Source organism: Corvus hawaiiensis, chromosome 14, assembly GCF_020740725.1.
Source record: "Corvus hawaiiensis isolate bCorHaw1 chromosome 14, bCorHaw1.pri.cur, whole genome shotgun sequence".
Taxonomy (NCBI): domain Eukaryota; kingdom Metazoa; phylum Chordata; class Aves; order Passeriformes; family Corvidae; genus Corvus; species Corvus hawaiiensis.
In genome coordinates, this window is record NC_063226.1 from 15165166 (window position 1) to 15181724 (window position 16559).

Sequence of the window (16559 nt, forward strand, 5' to 3'; positions counted from 1 at the left end):
TGAAGTTGTAAATAGGAAGTAGAGGTGTCAGAGAGTAGTAGACTTCACCCAGCAGCAGAGTAGATGTTGATGGACTGTTTTAAGAACAAGTTTCTTTGCAAAGCTTTTATGCCATAAATTTGATGTGTGTGTGGAACAAGAAATCTATTTTGGGTCCTGTTGTTGTCCTCTTTCCTCTTTCCTTCCTGTTTTGTTTACTTGTTTCTGTGCATTTTGATGGTTTCTTATTTTTGGTGCCTTCTTTGACCTGATACAAGATTGCATTAGTGTCAGCTGCTGCTCTGGGAGTTGGTACTTTTGTAGGGATTTGCAGTAGGATCTAAGGCTGCTTTAGAAGAACTTACTGAACAATGAAGGCAGTTCACTTTTACAGGAGCTGTTGCAGATGGCTCCACACATTTTGGACAGTGATCTTGAGATGAAAGTACCCTGATGTGTTGGGAACAGAAATGTCTTGGCTCTTGTCTACTTATTTAAAAAACTTTGTGTCCTTTTGCACCAGTGACTTGCAAAAGTGCTCCCACGTTCTGCAGACAAGGCATCTGTGCTTGTATGGAGAAGTTCAGTGGTTTGTCCTAGCAAAAATTTGCAAGAAACAGGAATGAATCCCAGAAGTGTGAATACCTGGCAGTTGCTCTAACCAGGATTTGTAGCATGTGCAATTTCCAAAACCAGAACAGTCCCTGCTTGCTCAAGTATTTTCCCATATGGGACTGAGGCCAGGGTGTTCTGGATGCCACCACCTTTGGGGGCTTTTTGTCCCATTCCAAGCCCAGTGTCCTTACCTTGATGGTTGCAGACTCTATGCAGGAGGCTGTGGACAAATGCAGAGGAATTGTGAGTAGATCCCCAAAAACCTTTATTTTTTCATTTAGGTCATAAGAGGACGGTGAACTGTTTTCCTGTTGTAATGAGAAGTCAGGCAAGAAGGAATCTCCACTGCTCCACTAGTCTGGAGCAGAATATTATTTTTTGAGCAATGAAGTGTTAAATGCTGAATCCCTGTTCAAGCAGTTTAAAAATATCATACCATTGTGGTAGCTGAGAAAACAACAGATTTTGTGTGTGGATCTTGTCTTGCTTTCAGCACATAGGTGTCATTTCTTCCCTGACCTATTTAAGAATAGCATTTGTACATTTGTTCTCCTAATCTTCCCATCCTGCTGCTCTGAAGCCAAGGTCTTGCTGGCAACTAGAAATAAATAAGTGCATGCAGCAACTGCTCCATTTCCCCCCTCTGCCTGCTCCAGATCCATGATACCCCCAAGGTAGACAGGCCATTACACACTATAAGATCACTAACGTAGCAGGTGAATATTAGATATATGAAGTTAGTCAGCTGTAAATAAAAGGCCTGGCAAAGAATAAAAGGCAAAACATTGTCCCTGAGGAAGTAAATGGGGATATGATGCCTTCCTGCCCTAGTGCCCTAAAGAGTTGATGCAGCATCTGGACCATATTCACCTCCCAGGTGAAAGGCATGTGGCAGCCTGGGCTTTGCCCTTTCCTTCCTCAGAGGTAGGAGCTGTGTCCTTCCAAACATACCATAAGGCCTTGAGAAGATTGGTACAGCAAATCTTCTCATGTGGTGTTGGTCTCTCTGTCTCTTGCTTATGGGATTTGGAGGTTTCAAGTCCATCCCATGCTCTCTTTATTAGTGGTCTTTATCCAGCCCCAGTAGCTATATCCAGAGGATTCCCTGTTCTTTATTTTTGCTTCTTGCAGTGTGGTTTGTCTCCCAACTCTCCCTGGCAGTCCTGGGGTGGCCTTAAGTCATTTACATGTCAGATTCATCCTCTGACACAGGGGTTTAATGTTGTTTATTACAGCAAGTTTCTCAGCTAAGGATTGCAAAGGCAAAATGAGCTAAAAGGTGACTGGAAGGTGCTAGAAATGGCAACTGTCTGTAAGTTTCAATTACTGCGTTTTATTGCTGCTTCCTTGTCTCTTCCAGAGTTCTGTGGTGATTGTTGTTGGCTTGGCCTGCATGTGTCTACTGAGCCATGGGCCAGTGGTTTATCAACCCATGTAGTTGTCAGTAGTCAGGACGGGGTTCCTTCCCTCTTGTTGCATTCCTGGAGAGCTGCACATGTCTTGAGGCAAAACCAACTCTTGGCCTGCCTGTGGGGACCATTCAGGGAAAAGGGCCATGGCTGTTTCTCTGGTGAGCACTCTTAGTGTGGGCTGGAGTGGTGCTAGGCTGGGGTTCAGCGGGTCATGTTTATCATGGCACACCTTCTGTGAGTGTGTCAAGCAGAGAATAAATTGTTGAAAAGCAGAGAAAGCAGCAACACCTGCAGAGAAACCAGGAAAACTGGTCCTTTATTCTTTTTTACCCTTCCTTCTTCTTCCAAATGTTGGTTTGGGATTTTTTAATGTAAACAAAATGAAAAACATAAAGGCAAGATGCCAAATGGTTTATTAAAAGCAGCCTTAGTGCACCAGCTAGAGTTCAGTAGGAGTTTTGGGTGCCCAAAAATATGAACTCGAGGACTTTTTTATTTATCTAATTTTTATTATGGAAGTCCAAGCAAGAAGAGGCTTCCTTTGATACCATTTACAAGGTAAGAGAGAGAATAGTGATGGGAGCAAGTTTACATCTGCCAAACCCTGTGACTGCTTTGCCCTGTTTGCTGGTTTTTAGCCTGGGTGTAGATGTGGATCAAAACTCTGCTTGAGAGTGGCCAAATTCAAGCTCCTCTGCTGGTGGTTTGTAGTGCTGCTGGTTTGTTTGTCAGCCTTTCCTGTGCTGCAACAGGACAGGCTGTGTGAATAGGACATGAGGTGACTGCCTTGGGATGCTCCAAGTCCATCAGAACCTCAGGTGTCTGCCTTGGGATGCTCTGGGTCCATTTTAAGATGGTTCAGTGAGTTTGGTGGGTAAATGTTGCTCTGCTGAGAGTGTAGACAGAACCCACCGTGTAGTCTTGTGCATGGAATTTGGAGACAAGCCCTACACTCAAATGGATGCACACTGGAGAGGTGGGAAAGTGGGGAAGAGCAGATAGGAGGTAGGAGAACATGGTAGAGAGACTGGCAAGCTGTCAAAGGCCAGCAGAAGAACTGGCAGTTCAACCTGCACGTTGTGAATCTGTGTTGACAGAAGAAAGCAGTGTTCCTGACAGCATGAAGTGATGACATGGCCCTTACGTGGTTCCAGATACATCGGTGTAAGGGAGCTTTGTATCTTCTACAGAAAGGGACACGCAGGATGCATAAAAGAAGACGTTTGCATTGATGCAATACCACAGCAAGACTTTTCCTGGGCATTTCTCACATATGGGTGGAGCATGTGGAGTAGCCTGCTACCTTACTAGGCTAATGTAGATTCACCTTCAGCTGCCTTTACCAGAGAAGATGAGAGAAGGGGTGAAATTTTTGTGCTGAGTTGCAACAGTTGGGATCTTTGAATGCAACAAGAGTCTGCTTCCCACCATATTAATATGAGTATTGTTCTAACCCTGGCAGATCAATAATTCAAGGTGCAATTGCACTCTTAACTGTTCCAGGAGCAGGCCCAGATTTGGGTTTTCTGGACCACTTTGGGGCTTTGACTGGTCAGCTAAGTAAGCCACAAGTGTTCAGCTTGAACCTGCCAAAGATCCAGCAACTTGTTACAAAGCCTTCCTGTAGTGAGGGATTGCTGCCCGTCAGCTGGGTTGGAGTCCATTTTAACTGTCAGTAGCCTGCAGTAAGGGCTGGCATCTCATTCCTGATCTTGGACAGTGCTACAGGATTAACTCCAAAGTTGCTAACTCAGATTAGAACTCAAACTGTTTTTCTTGGCTGGTTTTAATCTGAATTAAGGTAATGAAATTTTTATTGTGGCAGTCACAATGCTGGTGTCTCCATTAATTAGCTTTTCTTTGTTTACATTTGAGTCCTCCTAGAGAGCAAAAGTGAACCTTAGGCCTAAGCTCTGAACTAGGAATAATAAGGTCCATATGGAGAATTATTTCAGTCTATCTGCAATGGTTTAAATCCACATGTCATTTCACACAGCCTCTTTCATGTGTAGACAAGGGCAAGGGATGAAATCCTGTGGAATGCGGGATATTTGAGAGGCACAGTTGATTTTGAGACATCTTTTCCAGCTTTGTGGAGCCCTTCAGCTGTGTAAATAAAAAGCAAACAGGGAGTGGGGGTTTTTTTGTTTTCCTTTTGCATATAAAAGCCTTTTCTAGGTACTTTTTCATAGTTTGTTATCTATCCCAGAGACATGTTTCCCATTACAGTAAAAGGAAAAAGGAAAAAAAAGGGCTGTGGTATCCTTCACTTTTTTCTCCTTTAGCTGCTTCTGGACTGTCCATTGCTCTGTCAGTCTTGGCATGTCTCCAGATTTAGTAGCTTAGAGCACAACCTTTTTGTTTCAAACCATGATTCAAAAACACATGACAAAAATACCCATGTAGCTGTCTGAGTTTGGGTATGAGTGGGTGGAGGTGCTGGTGGCTCTTCCCAAGGTAGTCAGGAGAGTGGAAGCTCTCCCCTTGCTCTCTCTGGGTGGCAGAAGTATCCTTGTGATCCAGCTGGCTTTTCTACATCATCAGAGTATGTCCATACCTTTGTTATATGAAGTAAAGTCAATTTTTATTTTAAAATAGTCACCATTTCACCTTCTGGTGCTGCAATGTTGCGAGGTGTTCGCTTCATGTAACCTGTAGGAATGTACTTCCTTTCCTTCCTGTGCTGTGCTGAGGTGTAATTACTGAATGCCTGGACAAGGTTTAATGGGGAAAGCTGTTTCCCTGCCCCACACCCTCTGTACACACACATCTTCCCCTCCCAGGTCATGTAACCGTCCCAAAGCTCAAGTGGTTTAGTAAGTGGCCAGGATCCCAGCAGGAGCACAGTTTGAATGGATTGCTTTTGTTTTGATGTGATCAAAAAACACCCACAAAGAAAATACGTTGGGCTAATAGGGTGTTCTCCAGTGGGGCGGAGAGGAACTCTGGTTTTTCTTTCACAGTGTCCTGCAGCTATGCTGAAGCCTCAGCATCCTTGTTCATGTTATCTCACATTAAGCACTGGTTAAGCACAGCCCTTAAGTATACACTTAACTTTAAACATTGCTGGCTTTACTATGCAAAAGTAATTCCATGTTTTGCTTTTTTGGGGCCACAGCCTGAACAGCCACAGCTTTGTACAGAAGGGGAAAGTGAGAAAACCTGGACAAGTCCCAATATTCTTTGCATTTGGAAAAGTGAACCTGTGTGAGGAGCCATGAAACCTTTGTAGTGGGAGCAGGTACGGAGTGCTGGGAGTCTGAGGAGCAGCAGTTTCACCGTGTGGGAAGAGGCGTGTAAAGCGGGTGGGCTGAGGGGTGTTGGGAGATGAAAGCCAGATGCATTTTGTAAAGTGCTGCCTGTGGTTGCATTGGCAGTTTGCAGAGAAAGAGTTGAAGAGTTGAGGAAAGAAATGTAGTTAGATATGTGGATAGGTAGGTTATGCGTTTGAAGAGGGGCGATGGATCCTTGAAAGCCATGAACTGAGACATGTTGTCGAATGCTAATTAAACAAGGGGGAAAATATATTTTCAGGTTATTTCCATCAGTTGTGACAAGCTCCACTGTTTCAGTCCATTCCCAGCTCTTAGCAATTTAACTGGGTGGTTCAAGGTCCAGACAAAGGACATAATAATTTAAATTTGAAGAAATGTTTAGTCAAAACTGTTAAATTTACAGCTACTGCATGAATGTACCTTTTGTATTCATTGACATTCTGTATTCATTATTGCTGCAAGTGCACTGTCAAGATGGAACTTTAAACCAATATTAGTAAGTCACTATATAAAACTCTTACTGCTGCAATTCCTAACAGAAGTTTGTTGATCCCATCTCAGAATGGGTGTTTCCATTCCAAGTACTTGTGACCAAGGTAGTTTTACTTGGATACAACCTGAATTCAAAATATCCCCTCCACACAGAGAGCTTCTTATGAACAGCTAGTTCAGAGGCCAAAAGTTACTTGTAGCAAGTACAGAGGATAACTTCTGAATAAATGAATATATTGGAGGAAATCATAAGCTGCTTACAGGGTGTTTGCAAACAGGGACAGAGAGTACATTCAGCAAAGAAATTACTTGGTTTGAATAATTTGTTCAGCTCAGAGCATGTTTACCTGGCTGTGAGGGGAATGGGGAAGTTTAATTGGCAAATGTTGGTATTGTGCTTTGAGACAGTTGTATGAAAGGCAGTATGAAAGGGAAGCGTTCTTCTTGTTCCTAGGGTTGTAATTCCTTCTGTAGTTTGTGTGAATGCAGCATTTTCTTCAGGGTTGTATAAAGAAGGGATGCAGTGGTTGTTTTGCAACACATGTGTGTGAGGGAGGTCCTAGGAAAGATGTCTTCACTCCAGACAGCGCTCCGGCTGTGTCTGCCCTGCCTGCAGAGCCAGCCCCACACACCTGCCCAAGGTCTTCAGGCACCCGAGGGTGGAAGCAACTGAGCACAGACTGCCCAGGGGGTGTTATAGACCCTGAGTACCCAGACAGAGTTGTCTCTGCTTCAGCTGATGCTGAATATGGCCCATTTTTTATCAAAAAGGCCTCGGTATTGTAATTTTAAGTTTTGCAGAAAAGACAGTAAACATCTTTCACAAAAGTAGTGAAATCATGACTGTATCTGTTCTGTCCAGCTCACCGTCTGCTCTTTAACGGAGCTGTAAGAAAACTGCAAGTAAACATGCAGATGCAGAAGAACAGATACAGGTCTGAACTAGGCTGGGAAGTACTCTGTAATACCTTAATAGAGTGTGTCAGTACTCAATATCTGGAGAGAATCCTTCTCAGTTACATCACCATTGATTTTTTTGAAATGGATGAGTGTCACTGGGAGCAAAATTTGGCCCATACAACTAAGTAATAAATATCTTTTTGCAGGAAGTATGTTTATAAACAAAGAGTGAGCCTTGGATCTTCGAGTTACATTTGTAAAGCTACTGCCTGAGAATTGGCATGGTTCCTTCCAGTCAAGGGATCTTGGAGACAGTTTTGCTGCATCACAAGCTGCAATAGTATCTCTGAGGCTTTGAAAATGAACACCAGTGTCTCTGCAAACAGGATACTATTTGTGAGTTTTAATTGGAAGCAGTCATGTCTGAATGCTGCAGACTTTGAAATAGCAGGGCTAACATTTAAGATCTATCCACAGTGTTCCCCAGATACACAGAGGTGAAGAGCTTGCTGAGATCAAGGCCCAGCATGAGATTCTGCTCTGAACTTGAACTGAATAGAACAAATCTTTTGTGTGTATATGCTGTTTTGAAAACATTTGGGTGCTTCAGATATCTTCCTTCCTCTCCTCCCTAGCTTGGCAAGAACTAGATGCAAAAATATTACAAGACAGGCTTTTGCAAAGGGGGAATTGAGTCACAGAGAAGCTGAATGCCATATATTTAAAGTCAGTGTTCGTCTTCTCACTTAACAAAACTGGTGATTGGAAGATGTGAGGAGGAAGGAAAGGGATGTTGGATCATCTTCTATAACCCTGTAATAGTTATGTAGAAGCAACTGACCTGGCTGAGAATTTAATTTTAGCTTTTGCCACTTGGCTGGGAAAGCTCTAGCTAACACACTGAAGTACACTGTTGTATTTTGGTACAATAGTCTGTCTCTTTAAATGCTTCCTTAAAGCCAATGGGCAGTGACAAGAATTTTCTCTGGAAGTAGGTAGATGTTGGTCACCTGCCCTCTTTGTTGCACAAGTGTGATTATCTTACAAATTTCTTTTAAAAGGGTTACCAGCACTGCCTTGGTTGCACGAATGGGGTCCTTGAGGACTGAGATGAGGAAAGTCCTGTTGATTGTGTACTCCATTCTCTCGGTGAGCACCAGCTGGCCTCTCCAGAAGCTGTCCCTGCTGACCACCTGGATGGCTCTCATGGCCTCGGTGGCATATGGTCAAGTGCTGTGGTAGCTGTGTTGTTTCAGCCTACAAACCAACCAAAGCAAACCAGCACAAACCTACCAAAAAGTCACACTCCAAAACCCCCTAACAATGAAGAAAAAGCCTAAAGAAGAGAAAGAACACCGGAATTCAGTGGACTGAATATATGGATACTCCATAATAATTTCCAGTAGACAGAAAGGGGGTTTTGAAGGAGTTGCCCTATGCAGAACTAGACTAGCAGGACTGAGGACTTGTTATTATGACAGGAAAACCTGCACCCAGAATAGAGAGTATAACTTGAGTTATCTGCTGTTGACATTTCTCTACAATGTAAACCTGAGAGATTCCTCAGCTGAATACGTCTTATTGGCCCTCCATTCTTTACAGATTTTCTCTAAGTTTGGGTTGGAGTAAATCAGTATAAAACACTTAAAATATGAAGTCTTAGGTGATAGTGAATGTTCTTTTGTCATGATGCAGTGGTACATGGAAAATCTCTAAATTAGAATGAATGGAAGAGCAAATAGATTCCTCTGATCAGGAAAACCATAAATTTTAAGTCTCTTGGTGTGTATTGCCTTGTGGTTTGCTTTAGTCTTGATTTATACCAGCTTTAGAAAGTTAATATCAACCCTTAAACCTTCTAGGCTATCTTTCCCCTTCTTCTTTTTTTCTCTTTTCTTTTCTTGTTTACAAGTGAATAAAAGAGCTTTGTACAGTTCTTGAAACTGAGCCTGAAACAGCTCTGAACAAAATATAGTGTTCCTTTCAAAATCTTGGAAATAATTACATCATAGGCAAATTGGGCCAGAAACTGTTAATAGTATTCTTTGTGGGATGAAATCCCATGGGAGGACTATTTCAGCAGACTGGCATTGTTTACAAATAGATGCAGTGACAGATACAGTTGTCCCATTCTGAAGGACAACTGAAACTGTGGCCTATAATGGACTTCTCAGAATAACTGCCTTGCTTTTGATAACAAGCTGGAAAGGGCATTGGTGCTCCTGTGGTCAGCTTCACGCTGACCATCCTGGGAGTAAAGGCTGTATTTGGCACTGGAAAACTATTTGTAGGTGAGTTAAACAGAAAATAAAAGCCTCTCTTGCATAAGCTCCTGGTCTTTGAGAATTGCTGGAGGAGCAGGGAGCTGTGTCCAGATGTCTCTGCTGGGCTTCATAAGCTGGGAACTCTGCAGAGAAACCTGGGCATCATGGGCTTTCCCTTCACCAGGATAACGAACACAGCATGTGTGGATCTCCCTGTTACCTTATAGTGGTTTTCATTACTGGCTACCCTCCCCCCTCCCCCCCCCCCCACCTTCCTTATTAGAAAATCTTCTGCATTTCAGGATGGAAATCACAAAGATTAGCAATATGAACTGTTAGACCTCAATCTACAAAAGCATTTATTTAGTTCTCTAGGTAAGTAGGCTACACTGTACATGAAAACTAAACTGGCACAAGCTGTAGTCTGGCCACAATTACAGCTGTTCCTGGGTGATACATAGCATGTTACTGCCTGTGTATGTGCTTCTGCAGGAGGGTGAGCTGTGTTCCTCCATTACCAGAGCACGTCTTTACCTGGACGGTGGGGCTCTGTGGGCAGAGCCGTCTCTTGGGAACCAGACACATGCTGGGGACCGTGTCTTTCTCTGAAGGATCACTTTTGCTTTTCCAAGTGGTGTGGTCAAAATGACAAACACATCTTTCTCTCTAACAGCTGCCTCCAATACATGACTCCATTAGTTACAAGTGTGTGATCTTTCCCATGCTTTTAGGCCTGAAGGGAAAGCTCTAGAGAATGACACCTGGTCACTGGCTTCCTGTAGTCCAGTGTTACTTGCAGTTACAGGTGGAGGTGAGCAAACCCATGGTGTAGAGGAAGCCTGGCAGTTCACACAGCGTGAGCCTATGAGTAGACATCCTCTTTGGATGGTGAACTGCCGCAGTGACCGCTGCTGTCCACTGCCCAGGCTGGCTCCAGCAGTGTGCGGCAGGAGTGGGGAGCAGCTGGAGGCACGGAGCTTTAAGGCTGCTCCTCTGAAGCCTCTGCTCTGCCCAGGGGAGCGAAGGCCCCAGGCACGTGGCAGTCAGCAGCCCTCCACCCAGGGAAAGATAAAAAGTACCAGGGAGGCTTGCCACTGGGACGTAATCCAAGTTTATTGAAGGGGTTCCACGGTGAGCAAGCAACAGTTGCACTGTTCCTACACTTTATAAAGGGGGATTGAACAAGGGGAGTAACCCAACTAGGAACCAATAGGCGGATCAGGAGGGAGGGACGCTGGATGGAAGGACTCACCAATGGTCTTGGTGGGTGGAGGGAGAGGGGTCACATGCCCCAATGGGACGTCGAGGTTTAGGGTGATTGATAGGGAAGGTGCCTGAACAAGGGAAGGGGATAACCTTTTTTGGGAGCACCGGGGGAGCGGCTTGGATCTGGGACAGATCAACTGGGAATAGAAGTGGGGAAGGTAGGGACGAACCATTAGGGTACAAAGAACATACAAAATACAATAAAAATATTGCACCACCACAGTGAACAATGAACTGCCAGCAGAGCAATTGTTAGAGCTCTTCCTAATTTGCTGCAGGGAAAAGATGCTGGAAAAGTTCAGGTCACTAATTTAGCACAAACCAGTTGACGGCAGCTGGGAAGATGCTCATTCAAACTGCTCCCCTGATGGAGGTGAGCAGCTGTGGGGTCAAGTAGCAGCTTCAAGTGTGTGTTTGTGTATCAGGATCTCCAGGATCCCTGTTCCATGCTGTCTGTACTAGGGAGAGGACTGGGACCAGCTGTTGCTGGAGTTTTCAGCTGTGTGACCTTGGGATGGGTCTGTGGGATCCCATGGAGATCCAGATGTTTGGGGACGGATGCAAACTAGAGATGTGATGGTATATTTCATTTATTTTTCTTTTCACTGGACTGATGCTTTGAATCTCAAAACTGGCGTTTTGGGATTTAATTTAGATGAAATTAAATATGTAAGTCAAGTAATTTTAAAAAGTTACCGTTTTATGTGTGGTAATTTGAAAATGGGAACAAAGGCTAAAACGCTCACGTCATGAAAAAGTCTAAAGTGAGCATCTCTAAATGTTTCAGTTGATAATTTAGCTTTAAGATAATGTCAGTTAAGGCAATGTGGATTTCATTATCTCCTATTAATGTACCAGCCATAAATCTGGCAAAATTACAGTTATATCAAAATAAATGTGACTGTTGAAAATGTTAATCTCCATTCTAATAAAAAAACCAAAGCAACCCAAGACCAACCATGAAACCCCGAAAACCCCCAACCATGGCAGCTTTACCTGACCAAAGGACAAGCAGCGCTGTGTTACCACTGGAGCTTCAGGACCTCTCGTTGTGTGACAGTCACCATGTTTGGCTGATATTCTGAAAAAAACCCTACAGCTTCCATAGCTGAAAAACAAGCTGCTTCCCTTTAAATTTAAGAGAGTAGCTGATGAATTCAATAGCTTGTGTTACCTGTGAACCAGCACGAGGAGAGATCCAGAACACATTCACAGTGATATGCATGTGCCTTCTGTAAAAGGAGCAACATTGATTTTAGGGGATGGAAGACAAGGTGCCTGTAGAATTATAACCTTTAAAAAGATGCAGTATAGCCCACATTACTTCTGATCTGTCTGAAATTGTACTCTATTTTTGGGTCTTAAACCAGTTAATTTTATGAAGTGTTGCTTGCTACCCATATCCCCTTAACAAGCACCTTTTTTCTTACATCATAAAAAATGGTTGACTACCATGCAAGCTAGTTTCAGTAAATCATTTAACTTTTACTTTGGAAGTCTGTTTTAGAGGAAAATTTGGATTGTAAACAACTATGGGGAAATAGTTGTAAATAAAAACTTCAAAAACCTGTAACAGGCATAAAGAAATCTGTATTTTAACAGTAATACATTGGTTTTTAGGAATTGGCTGCTGAATTTATTTACAGCAACCAGCAGCAACCTTATTCAGAACAAACTTCTAACAGAGAGATTTTCTTATGCACTCAGAAAGCTTTTCCTGCCGTCTTTCCTGCCCAGGCCACCAGCCTTGGCATCGTCACTTGACAGGCATGTTTTGTGTTGTGCTTTGCAGGAGGCTGTGAGGGCTGCTGAAGATGTCCGATAGTCTGGATATTGAAGAGAAACCTCCAGCTCCACCACTGAGAATGAACAGCAACAATCGCGATTCTTCAGCACTAAACCACAGCTCAAAACCGCTTCCCATGGCCCCTGAAGAGAAGAACAAGAAAGCCAGGCTGCGCTCCATCTTTCCAGGAGGAGGGGATAAAAGTAAAGTATCAGCAGTGTGGATGGGTGGCTCCTTCTCTGGGCTTTCTGGTTGTTACTGGTTTTCGTGTTTGTTTTCTGCCACTGTTTTTTTGCTGTTTCAGTGCAGGCCATGGTACCAATGTCTTCTGTTCCAATTATGCTAGAAACACATTTCAAAAGAGGAGGAGGTGTTCAGTCAGTTACTTTCTTGTCTATGAAAGACACTAAAATGTGCACACATTGTGCAACTTGCCTTTTAAAAATAACTTTATAGTTAAGCTGGGAAATCCTTTTCTTTGGATTCTGCTTTACATTAGCAGTAAATACAGAGATGAGGTTGTGTACTTGTGAAAATACACTTGCAGAAGTGAGAGGGCAATATGCCTGATGCTGGGGTTTTTTAATGCACTTATATTCCAGGAACAGGAACAAGGCTCTTCTTGCTTGTTCCTTTTGCAGTGAAAGTGGACACAGAATGGCTTGGTTTAAAACCTGCTAGGTGTGGATCAGCAAGAGAATCTTTTAAACATGCAGCAAACAGCATTTAAGTTGCATTTCAGTCACATTCTTTGAAATGGATTTGTGGACAGGAGTGTGTTTTGAGTTAGCATATTTACAGGTTTGAGGGAAGGGATCTTCTTTATTTCTAGTGCTATGGGAACTGATGGGCTACACCTGCAAGGCTGATGTCACTGCAAGGCCACTCTTGATTGTCTTTGGAAGGTTGGGGTCACTGGGGGATGTTCCTGATGATGGAAACAAAGCAAATGTCACATCTGTCTTTAAGAAGAAGGATCTGGGGCAGTGCAAGCCAGCCAGTTTCACCTTGGTCCTTGGGAAGGTGGTAGAGAAAATCCTCCTGGAAACCATTTCCATGCAAATGAAGGATAAGAATGTGGTCAGGAATAGTCAGTGTGGATTTGTGAAGGGGAATTCATGCTGAACTATACTGACAGCCTTTTACCTTGAGGTGACAGGCTTCGTGGTGAAGGGGGAGTGGTGGTTGTTACTTCTGCTTTAGTAAGGTGTTCAGCAGAGCTTCCCACAGTATCCTCACAGACAGATTGATGAAGTACAGTATAAATAAGTGTACAGTGAGGTAGACTGAAAACTGGCTGAAATGCTGGGCTAAGAGGTTGTGGTCAACAGCATGAAGTCCAGCTGGATTTCAAGGGTGATTCTGTCTTCAGTGTGCATCGGTGTCCCTCCAAAGAGAGCTCAGAACTATGGAACTGCAGTCATTCCCTTGGAGCTCCAGCTTACCTGTGCTGCTTGGCTGCCTCATTCATGAAGCTTCATGAGGTTGTGTGGAGCAGCTGGAGACAGTCTGGCATTCAAAACTCCTCACAGTCAGTAAAAGGCACACTGGCAGCCCCATTCCTCCCCTCAGCCGTGGGCAATCCTGATGACTTCTCTGATGGGAAGGCTGAAACTGGATGGGCCCATTTCTCAGGCAGACCTGGCCAGTTCACTCTGCAGATTTTTCCCCCAGATGTCTCCTTCTGGGAACAAAATTATTTTTCAATTGATTCTTTTTAAAGGCCAAAATGAAAGTCTCTCCAGGCTTGCTTAACTCCTAGAAAGACTTGGGTCACTTCTTCCCCTAAGTGCTAGCAGGATGGTATTATCCCTCTCCAAGGAAGCATTTCTTAAGTAGGAGATGCTGTGTGAAGTGCATGCAGAAAAGGGGAGACCCAGAAACAACCCCTCCTGGAAATGATCAGTGACATTAAAAATGTAATTAACTACCAGTCAGAGCAATCTTAGGGAACATACAAGTGTCATGATTTTAAATGTGACCATGAGGAAAAGTCAGGTAAGATTTATAGCTTAATTTTATTGGGTGAAATAATAAATGGAGGAAGTTTAGCTTGACTGGCCAAGTCCCTTGAGGTAGTTTCACTGCAGGGTTGGTTTGTGGGTCAGGGTATCACTGGGCCTGTGTGTGCTTCACAGACTCTGTGACACATTTTTGAGGCTCCTGCTTATAAAACAAAAGGTGATTGATACATCTGCTCTCATCTAGTGCAGTGCTTTGCAGCACCACAATGTCAAATCCATAGTTCATCACTGGTGCAAGTAAATAGAATGTGAAGAAAACGCCGTGGCAGGGTTATTCTGTCTGAACCTGCAGGAACTTTGTTGCCTTTCATTTGCTCACCAGACAGGAGGGATGTGAGGATGGATATGGTACAGTGTGTTCTCTCCAAGGCTGTGGTGTGTGCCAGGACTGCTGTGCCTGGGCACCAGGAATCTTTTGCAGTCCGTCCCCTGCTGGAGTGCAGCGTTTTCAGTTACAGTTTGAGTACTTGTGTTTAAAACCTTGTTTTGGCAAGCCATTGATGGCTCTGTGGAGCCCTTCTGTGCATCTACAGTTGAAATAAACCATTTAGGCAGTAGTGTCCTGCCGCTCCCCATAGCACCTGACCTTGTGTTCTTGTATAGCTCTTCTTGCTCTCGTCTCTGGGCTAAGGTACCCCCAATTCCTGAGGGCAGGAAGCCAAGGCAGACAACTGAAATAAGTTTCCAGTGTCTTGCAGGCAATCTGTGTGGAAAAAGGAGCTGAACCTGTTCTGCTGAAGCTGTGAAATTGGCCTTCCTGCCTCAGAAATAATCATGGTGATGGGAGCCACAGTGGAGTCACAGCAGTAGTGCTTCATTCAGCCGAGGTGTTACCTCAGCAGAAATGACTTGGTTCTTCCAGTTGTTTGATACAGGCTTGCTCTTTCATTAAACCACCTGTGACTGCTGTAAAATAAATTCACTCTGTGTTGTGCACTGGGGATTCCATGAAGGCACTGTAGAGCATTCAGCCTGAAGAAATCAGGGAGAAGTCGACCTGCAAAGCTCAGATGCCCCCTTCAGAGGCCCCCATCCATGTTAAGTTCCTGGGTGAATGCAACTTCCATTGAAGCTGCTTTTATACTTGGCTGTGGAGTGGAGCAGAGTCTGGCCTTTAGGCATCTGATCGCCTCCTGTACAGAAAAAGAAGAAAAGAGGGAAGGAGAAAAACCCAGCAGAGTAAAGATCAGTGAAGGAAGAAAAAAGGACAAGGCTACTGGAGGAGCAGAGCAGGAAGAAGGATGGGGGGACAAGTGTGAGTGGCATTGGAAAGGAGAGGGAATGGAGGAAAGAAAGTGAGTTGAAGAGGAGGCAAGCAAACAGGAGGGCATAAGCATGAGGTCAAACCCTCCCTCTGTCTCTGAGAAAAGCTGCCACTTAGCTGAGTCACATTTTTCTCCCGAACAACTGCTCTTTTAACATGATGATGGTGATGCAGACTGTGGAAGTCAGAACGATCTTTCCTTCTATTTTAATCTGTCATAGGTGCTGAGATGGTGTGGAGGCCTTCATGGCTAACTCTGTGCAGCAGGAGTGTATTGTGAGGAGGCATTTACAAGGAAATCAAGTAGGAATGTTCAGTACAAACCCCTTGCATCCAGTCAGTCAGGTGCTTCAAAGAAGTCATGCCTTTTCATATCATTTTGCCAGCTTGTGTGAAATAGAAATGATTTGATTTGCGGGGTCCAGACAGAAATGTCAGAGTTTTTAGTCTGGGGAGAGGTGAGGGTGTAGTAAAGAGATGTTTAATTCCGTATTTCATTTGTAGTGTATCAGTGTTTGGAGCATAGGTGTTATATCACAGTCTGGTAGGCACAGGTCCATGAAGCAAATGAGCCAGATCTTGGGGAATGAGCCGGAACACTTGTCCTCCAGCAGGAGAGTCCTAGAATGGACAAGTGCTGCTTTTGGGGGAACGTTTTATATAATCCCTTATTTCAGTTCTAGGTTTGACTGCTGCTTTGAACTGAATTTGATAATCCTTTAAATCTAATTTTCGCTGCATTTGCTTGCAAATGATGACGTAGAAGAAGCCAGTTTTGTTATCTACACACAGATGACATCTTCTAACTGCCAACATCTGTCCTGAAAATAAAACAACATCATCTTAGTGATAAAAGAAGGAGAAAGCTTTTGCATTTGTATTTGATGCATTGCTGCCATCTTTACTGAATGCTAAATGAAAATATTTCATCAATGAACATTGTGTAGGGGTGTGCAACACGGACAAAGGATGACAATTATTTAATGAGGATAAATGCAGCAATGCAGAGAAAGGATTAGAAGCATTCAAAATAGACTGTAAGTACAAAGAACAGAGCATCTTTCACCTAAAGGAGGCTGTAAGGTAGAACAAGAAATATGCAAATAGAGGCCTTGTGGAGATACTGGCTGAGCAAAGACAGACCTGGATTGGGAGGGCTGCTGGTACATAGTGAATCCAGCCTAGGGTGAGACTCCTAGGTGAACCTACGGAGCTGGCAAACATCATATTAAAACACTGCAGGAAAGTGAAGGCAGCTTCCCTCAGCCCTTACTCCACTCAT

The 16559-nt window shown here is 43.8% G+C and overlaps 1 protein-coding gene across 10 annotated transcripts in view; it reads left to right on the forward strand.

Annotated features, from left to right (window-relative positions):
* Positions 1 to 16559, forward strand: part of PAK3 (p21 (RAC1) activated kinase 3) — a 131576-nt gene that overhangs the window by 81593 nt on the left and 33424 nt on the right. For 9 of the 10 annotated variants that reach the window (XM_048318543.1, XM_048318542.1, XM_048318545.1 and 6 more), the window contains one exon: positions 11996 to 12192. In XM_048318543.1, the coding sequence (XP_048174500.1) occupies positions 12018 to 12192 (175 nt within the window). In that variant the 5' untranslated portion in view covers positions 11996 to 12017. Of the gene's footprint in view, positions 1 to 5156; positions 5248 to 11995; positions 12193 to 16559 lie in introns of those variants that run through there. The other variant, XM_048318541.1, reaches the window with a different exon arrangement.